The sequence below is a fragment of the Aplysia californica genome, unplaced genomic scaffold, assembly GCF_000002075.1.
Source record: "Aplysia californica isolate F4 #8 unplaced genomic scaffold, AplCal3.0 scaffold00627, whole genome shotgun sequence".
NCBI classification, from domain to species: Eukaryota; Metazoa; Mollusca; class Gastropoda; order Aplysiida; family Aplysiidae; genus Aplysia; species Aplysia californica.
In genome coordinates, this window is record NW_004797897.1 from 331971 (window position 1) to 340754 (window position 8784).

The following is an 8784-nucleotide window of genomic DNA, read 5'->3' on the forward strand; positions in this document are numbered from 1 at the left end:
TTTTTAATATTGATTTATTTTCAAGGCGACACAGCGTTCGTAATGCACAACCTGCATGTTACAAAAGTTGCGTTATAATCTATCAGACTTATTACCGGAACATTTCTGGGTGGTAACGAAAGCGAAAGCAGATCTTAGATCTTGATTCTTCCCGATCGAGCCTCGGTGTCACATATACACTTCCGCAACAGCGGTTCAATTACGTTTCCTCTTCATAATTCATCAACCATACTGTCTCGACAGCTAAACTACTAATATTATTATTACACAGGCCCTATCCTTTCCCGACTTACCAACCCATCACAAAATTCCCGACTTTTTCCCGACCCATCTCAAAATTCCCGACTTTTTCCCGATTTCCCGACCTGGTGGGGACCCTGTATTTGGCAATTTTTGTCTTTTTTTTTTTGGCTCAACATCTTTTATGCCCTTATAAAAAATACATTTCCATGTGAAATTTACAGAAAACGTTGATTAAAGGAAAACAAAATGTTAATTTTCAATTTTCAAGGACTCTCCAGTTATAGAAGTTACCTATCTCTGGCGTCTATTTTCTCACAAATTTTACCTCAGAAAACAGGCTACCCCCAGCTCCTGCAATTGCAAATATCTTGACTTCTGTTCGAGACAGACAGGCATTTTTTTTCACCCAAAGAAAGACAAATAAACAAGTTATAAGGTTATAAAAATAACTCCATATGCCCAAAAATTGGCCAGTGCCAGATTCCACCGCGTCGTTACACACACGAGTTTCAGTTTAAGTACGAGTTTTACGGCACTTGCAACACAATAAGGCCATATAAGTGACCAAGATTAGAGGTGTTACAAGGGAGTAACAAACACAAAAAAGGAGGAGAAGAGATAAGGACGATAGCTGTTTGATGGGAAAGAAGGAGCAAACCACACCAGAGCACCCGCCCACAACCCACTCATATATATGAAAAACCTTGCCCTAAATTTAGTTTCCTAACATGCCAGACTGAGATGCATCAAATTTTGTACATACCGTCCACCAGGTGGAGGGACAGGCCCAGGTCCACCACTTCCACGGCCTCCTCGGAATCCACCGCGAGCACTGAAATCCAATAATAGCAACGTGCTTTAAACACTGGAACGACCTTATATTCCTTTCGCAGCTTGTTAGGTAGGACGGAGTATTTTAGTTCGAACCCCACCAGAACCCCGCATCTGGTAATCTGACCATGGTCGCAGGGTCACGTACACGCGGTCAAGAGAATTACCCTAGGCCCACTCACATTTCAACGAGAATTAAACTGGAAAAATACGCCGATTGCTTAAATTGTCATTGTTTTATTTTGTCCATCTGAAACAAGAAGACACTTTCGTACTTAGCTGAGAAAAAAGTCGTATGAAATACCGAGTCTTCCAAAAATGGCTTCTATTTTAACAAAGCCCTTGACTGTGTACATTTTAAAATTAAAGTTGTAACATCACCAAGCCCACGAAAATATTAGTAACCCACTCAAAAGACAGATTTACATTTATGTTTGAATACATAGAAAAGCACATCAATACAATTTCAGTCTTTTTTTTTTTTGGTAAGTGTTTTAAGGTGCTTGCAACTGCACAAGGTCATATGAGCGTGCAGGACACACCAAACATTTTCAATGGATAAGAAATTTTGAATTTTGCCCGGGTGGCGGCCGAAGCCTACTCCAATTTTAGACCACCAAGGGATCTTTAAAATGCACAACTTGCACACACGTTCAAGATTTTTCACCCTAGTCTGGGAAGTCTAGGGGTACATCTTTCCTACCAGAAAATCACGGGTGTGCAGAAAGAGTCAAGAGCCCAGTGGAGGGGGCAAAGGAGGTGAGGGGGTAGAGGAAGAAAGTGGAGGCGAAAGCAGATGACAAAATATTGCAAGAGAGAAGGGAACAAGGTGAAAGGAGACAATTTTAGAGAAGAAAATTTTTCAGTCGCTACCCGGGACCTTTGAATGAGACGCGAACACCATAACCTCTAACCACGAGAGCCTCCTTTCAGTCATTTAGAGCATGAAAAGAACAACATAGGCAAGAACAACAAAGGAAAAGAAAAATATGACATACCAGTGGTGTCCTACAAACTACTTGATATTCATATATCAATGGGTCAAAATTTTAGTTGGCGTAGAGAAACTAGCATAAAACGAGACACTTATTAAACCTGCCATTTGGCAACGTGGGTTGATATCTGAACACTGAAGCTGCCCTTCAAAAGCGTGAGAGGATAAACTACGGACACAAGGTGCCACTGGGTGTCTTCTGCCTCTCGCTTTCTTGTCGCCATACATTATTTTTCAAGTTCACTTGATGATCTATTTCTAAACATTTTTTAAGTATGTTGGGTTTTTTTTGTCTTTTAATCCATGTATCTCACTCATTCATCATGGATCTTTGTGTGCAGTTCCCAAAACTGCTTTCTTTGTGACGGTGTTCATAACTTACACAGTACCTGAAATCGAACCCCTCATATCATGTGATTAAACAAAGTGTCATTATTCTCTTTTATGATACTCTTCAACCTGAATATGTCGTAGCCGCAAGTCATCTACATACATTTCAAAATTTGGTTCCTATGTCACAGATTCTATACGTCAAATGAAATTTTGACCCAAGTTATATATAGGAGTGACCCAAGGAAATAAAAAGTGTGCGAGTCTGTGACATTTACCCTCTTTCTGGTGGGCCTCCTCTGAAGGAACCTCTTCCTCTTGGAGCACCTCCACCACCGTTCATTCCCATATCACCCATGCCCATATCACCTCCTCCATACATGTCATCAGCAATCTCCTGTAAATAAGAATATTGTTAGATTTCATAAGCATCATTCCACAGTTTGTCTCTATATCGATTTCTTGGGATTTTCAAAAAGGTTTCATTAAAATAAAGATATCAAAAGACACCCTACAATGTGATTTTGCTCCGTTTTGTTGATTCTGGAAGAAAATACTAACATGTTTTAGTTTTAGTAAGAGTTTTACAGCACTGCACACATAAGTCATATATGAGCCAAAGATTAGAGTTGTTACATAAGAGAGTAACAAACACAAAAAAGAAGGAGAGATAAGGACAATAGATGTCTGATAGGAAAGAAGGAGCAGACCACACCAGAGCACCCACCAACCACCAACAAGAAAATATAGAATATACCTTATGTAACAAACAGATGCAAGAATCTAACTGCACACATACACGTGACACTAAATCATGGATAATTTCAGTAGAACAAAAGATATAAACAAAACAAATAACACTCAACATACATTATACTCACTGTTCTTTTTCACAGCGCTAAAAGTAACCCGTCCAATCTGATCAAGTTCTAAAAAGATTCATCAGTGATAAAATATGGAAAAAAGACTACTGCATACCATTGAAGAAGAAACAATCCTCCCCGGGCGTTGCAACTGACTGAAGAGTCTTTCGGCCATTCCCAAAAGGGGAACATTAACATGTTCTTATGCACAGTAGAACTGTAAATGGGTTAATTCATCAATGTCATGCTCATCACTGTGCCTGAACTGCAAGAGGGAACTGCTGCTTTTTATTTCCTAATCCTTTCTATCGTCATTTTCCTCTACTTCTTTTGTATGTTTGTCACACTCTCGTGAACTGCTTTTTCCGGGGTACCTTGATAGTCAAAGCAGACTTTGTGCTGTTGAAGCTAAAGGGGTGAGCAGAGTAAGCCAGATTCCCTGTAAGGACTTCTCTGTTGACATCCACCCCTTGGCGCTCATGTGAACTTTTACAGTTGTAAGCCCCATAAAACCTATACCAAACTAAAAACAGAAGAAGAAACAAAAGGAGCATGAGGTACTTACTGGAATAACAAACTTTCTCAGTTCTACAAGAGCTCCTGCCAGTCTGTGGTATCCATCTGTGGATTCTGTGAAACAGTCTACAAGCACATGCAGGTCTTCGTTAAAATGGGCATATTTTCCACCTTCTTTGCGAAGTTCCTCTTCCTGAAATACAAACAAAAAATTTAATAATTAATAAAAAAAATTATTCATACAAACCTATATGCAAAGAATGAACAAAGCCTATATCAGCCACCTATATAAATCACAATCTTCAATCGCTACTATTGTGAAACACACAAGAAAATTTATATGGATCACATTATACACATTACAAATACCAATCTCCTATAAAGAAAGATAATTTTAAAAATCAAAATTTTATTGCCATCATTTTTTTAAATTGACAGTACAGAGAGAGAGAGAGAGAGAGAGAGAGAGAGAGAGAGAGAGAGAGAGAGAGAGAGAGAGAGAGAGAGAGAGAGAGAGAGAGAGAGAGATGCTTATGAAAGGCAGCACAAGCGTTCTGTTTGAGATAACAGAATTTTCCCCACAGAACCTCTTTCAACATAACCTTGAATATTTTCAGGAATAAAAAAAATGTATGTGTGAGAAAAGCAGAAAGAATAGATTGCCAGACATGCTCAGCTGATCAGTGTGAACAAAAGCGCTGAAAGTGCCTTTGTAAAAAAAAACCTGATTTCTGTGTGTGTAATGACAGTAGAAACAAAATTCCAGCACCTCTGGGCAAAATTGGCCGGGGAAATAACAAAGTGACCTTATATAAAACTTGAGGATGTTTTCCGAAACAGAATAACTAGTCTACGGAACAAAACTATAACCGAGTTATCTCGGTCGTGGGATTGAACGCAGCTCACGAGGTGACCGAGATATCTTGGTCACATTGAGTGAGTTAAAATCAACATAACGCTCAAATAGAAAGAGCTCATTACCCATATATATGCTCATAAATTGCATTTTTTTAAATAAGCAACAAAAATCTTACCTTATCCTTGTCCCTCATTGATCCTCTTCCCATAATAGCCATTTTGCATCCAGTCTGTTCTTGGAGTGCTTTCAAAGTTGTTCCTTTGGGTCCCAGCAATTTGCCAACAAAATTGTACTGAAATTCAAGTCAAATGAAAAGTTATCTAATTAGGAATACTGTGGGACAAAACAAATTGAAATTCCAGGGAATTGAAAAAATTTCTCAACCTCACTTTCCTCTCACTACTCTACATGACAATGACAATCTTAAATCATTCATCGAGCAGGGAGAAATTTGTCTGGTCGTTTACAATCACAATGGCAATGTTACAAAGCTTAGGTGCACTCACTCACGCATACGCACAACAAGACAGGACATTAGTAAATACAGTCAAACCTGCCCTGACGGCCATCTCTATAAGACGGCCACCTGTACAAACGGCCACTTTCCATTTCCCCCCTTGCGTTTTTTCTATATAATTTAACTGTGTAAAACAGACACCTGTCCAACGCGGCTGCGGCCACCTTATTTCAACACACAACCCCTATCACACTAAGCAATAACACCTGTCTTAGACGGCCACCTTAATGACTCCATTTTGTTTAGTCATAAATTGTGCATTGGCCCCTGGCGTTGTGGGCGAGCCGTCATAATTCAATCCCCTCCATTGTTGTTAGGTAGTCCCTCCAACCGATCATGTTGTGTAGGCCCCTCCCACTGGTGACCAATAGCTACCAATTTTCAGCTGCTGGTGAGGTAAGCGTGTGATCCCTCATAACCCATAAGCCCCGCCCAGAACTTAAACACAAATCGTAAGTGAGATGAGTGGTCACTGTTTACCTAGTCTGTAACAAAGTAACAAAGGACGTCAATATGAACTTGTGACAGAAACGTCACTCGTTCTCCGAGTGGTGGCGACCCATGTGTTTGTTTTTACATGGCACTCGGTCTTCCTCGTCTGATACATTTCGTTTTATTTGTCACCCTTGTGCGAAATCAGCAACAAAATAAAAATTACAAACAAAATACAAACCACCACCACCAACAACAACAATGCGGCTACTTTCGACTGGGACCTCAGATGGGAATGGTTTGTTTTCTTCATCTTGATCAGTCCTGCCTAAGACGGACACTTTTCTCCTTGACAATGAGTGGCCGTCTTACACAGGTTTGACTGTACATGTTTCACGTGCTGAAACACTCTCCGTAAAATTCTCTGTCTCTCTCCCTCCCTCTCTCCGTTTCATTTGTAGCACTGTGTGTTCAGTAACCCCACTGCAGTTGGTACGAAAGAATTTCTGTATATGTCTGTTCTTGCTTTTTTCTAAATGTATCGCTGACTGAGGGTCGATGGTTGAAATTCCGATGTCAGTGGGTGGCTATGATCACTTAGCATTATTTCCGCCTTTTTTACAACATCTGTATTGTGAAAATATTCAAAGTTACTAAGGTCTCTACCAACATAGGTTGTCATATGCGAACATTTCTATCTATGTGTATTGACCTATAGACCTGCCTTGCTCAAAAGCTAAGCAATCATTCCTATATGACATACTTCTTCCAAAATATAATATGACCATATTTTTTTCATTCACAAAAAATTCAAAAACGCTTAACATACAAGAAAGAGAAGATGACCTGATTATTATTGACATACATTATTTTTGTGTGTGTAAAGCACATGAACTGTTGTAAGTGAAAAGAATTTTTTGAATGAATTTCATGTTTTAAACTGAACTGAAAAGTTGAAACAACTACCCAAAATGCACAAGGAGGAATATATGGCTCAAAGAGTTAATTTGAATCCTATATATGACACATATTTTACTTTCTGTTTTCAAAACAATTACCAAACCCTGAGCGCTTTCTTCATTTATAAACTTATACTTCATGACAATCATAATATAATTGTTTCAACCCCCCTCTAAGCACAAAATTGAAGTAAAATACTCACCCTAGGATGCTCTCTGACAGGAATTTTTACTTTCACTGATATTTTCTGAGGGCGATCATTGTGTATTTCAATGAAAGGAACAGGAGGCCTTTCTTTCTTCTCATCTTCTCCCTTGGTCAGTCTTTCAATTTCTGGGAAAAGAATTATATAACTGCATTAGTATATGAGCATTAATTTTTCTGAAATAACAAGAAGTAGCTAAAAAAGCTGTTCCAAAAAAATGAACTGGTGAATTAAGTTTATAATGTAAGATATTCACACAGAAATAGCAACATAAATTTAGACACAAAACTCGCTACTCTTTCTCTACTTATCAATGCAAGTTAATACAAGGGGCTCTCGTTGCCTAGAGGTTAAAGTGTTGGCCTCTCATTCAAAGGTCCCGGGTTAGAATCTACTGAGTAGCCACCTTTTCCTTCTCTCTTGCAATTTCTGTCGTCTGCTTTCGTCTCCTCTTTCAGCCCACATTCCCTCACCTCCTTTGCCCCCTCCTCTGAGCTCCTGCCTCTCTCTGGAGCCTTTCTACTGCTACTCCTTGGTTCCTTCTTACTGCTGTCTTTCAGCCACACCCCTGATCTTCTGGTAGGAAAGACCTACACCTAGCCTTCTCGGACAAGGGTGAAAAATCTCGGAGCCTGTGTGCAAGTTGCGCTCGTAAAGATCCCTTGTGGTATAAAATCGATAGGCTTCGGTCGCCACCCGAGCAAAATTCAAAATTTTTTACTAACTAAAAAAATTGTCCCGCGCACTCATATGACCTTATGCAGTTGCCATGCACTGTAAAACACTTGCCAAAAAACAAATAAAATAAAAAATAATACAAACCAAAAGGTTTACGTTCACTCCCATTATATAATCATAATCACATATAGATGCACCTTCTATGACAATTTTTTTAAACTTTAAATCGTGGTTGGGTCATTGGACAGGGTAGATAATCAACCACAGTTTGGGTTTCAGTACTCTGACAAAAAGTGAACACAAGACACATTTATTCTTATTGCAGAAATAAGTTCATGATTTGGACCTCAAAGTAGAGGAACATCTAAAAGAGCATAAAATCAAGTTGGAAAGACTGGGAAAGTGCAGGTGGCAATGATGCTGATACTGGTCTTGAAGATACAGGTAACTAACAGTTTTCATCACCCATACAACAAGCATGCATTTACGTTAAAAGGTACGACTTCGATCATGAGGCCTAGAAACACACAAGTCATCCCTCATCATTATGCCATCCTGGCCAGAATTCAGCTCCATTCAAATCTAAAATTTTGTTCAGTTTTTATTAACTCACTCACGACGTGCCGGGTCCCGGCGAGATAAACAAACTCTGAAGACGCGCTGGGTCCCGGGACCCGACAACCTGTACCTTTTTTTTTTTACCTAAAAACTAATAGAATCTCAAGGGGAATGACTCCCAGTGTTAGTTAAACCATTTAACTTTATTGTGGTTGTATCCCTTTGACCATTGGTCACCCGAATTGTCTGCTATAAGCAATCTGCCGAAAAACGCTGACCTGACCTACTTTTTACATAAACAAGAAACAGCTGCTGGAAGCTCCTTTCACTACGAAACGAAGCCATAGAGGGATTATTGATTCAGGAGACTACAATGCTCCTGGCAGTGCCACTATTCTTATAGATAATGTCACTTAGTATTACTTGTTTGAAACCATTTTAATTCACTACAATCAATTCTGAGATCCATGTGCTTAGCTCATTAAAAAAAAGTTTTTTCCATGTTTACATAATATAATTTTTTTTTCACCTAAAACAATTTTTTCAAAGTCTTTGTAAAAATAAATACATTTTATGTAAGTATACATGATGATCTTACTTTGTGTCAACTTTTATACCTGTACAGTTGATAGGTTTATCACACTGAACTGATTTTTTTAAAAAAGGTAAAAATCGTGGGTCTCCAGGGAAATTTTTGGTGAAAAACTTGCGTCGTCAATGAGCTAATATTTTTTAAATCATAAAGTAGGCCTACGTCAAGTACTCCAACTACGTGTCCAATAGCCCCCCCCCCCCCCG

At 39.0% G+C, this 8784-nt stretch overlaps 1 protein-coding gene across 3 annotated transcripts in view; it reads right to left on the reverse strand.

Annotated features, from left to right (window-relative positions):
- Positions 1 to 8784, reverse strand: part of LOC101853193 (KH domain-containing, RNA-binding, signal transduction-associated protein 2) — a 27440-nt gene that overhangs the window by 10837 nt on the left and 7819 nt on the right. For all 3 annotated transcript variants that reach the window (XR_220929.3, XM_005107748.3, XM_005107747.3), the window contains exons 2-6: positions 6748 to 6878; positions 4812 to 4928; positions 3827 to 3970; positions 2677 to 2795; positions 1007 to 1075 (exon numbers count right to left, since the gene is read on the reverse strand). Coding sequence is in view for 2 of the 3 variants with exons in the window: in XM_005107748.3 (XP_005107805.1) it covers positions 1007 to 1075; positions 2677 to 2795; positions 3827 to 3970; positions 4812 to 4928; positions 6748 to 6878 (580 nt within the window). In the remaining variant the exon portion in view is untranslated. The remainder of the gene's footprint in view (positions 1 to 1006; positions 1076 to 2676; positions 2796 to 3826; positions 3971 to 4811; positions 4929 to 6747; positions 6879 to 8784) is intronic.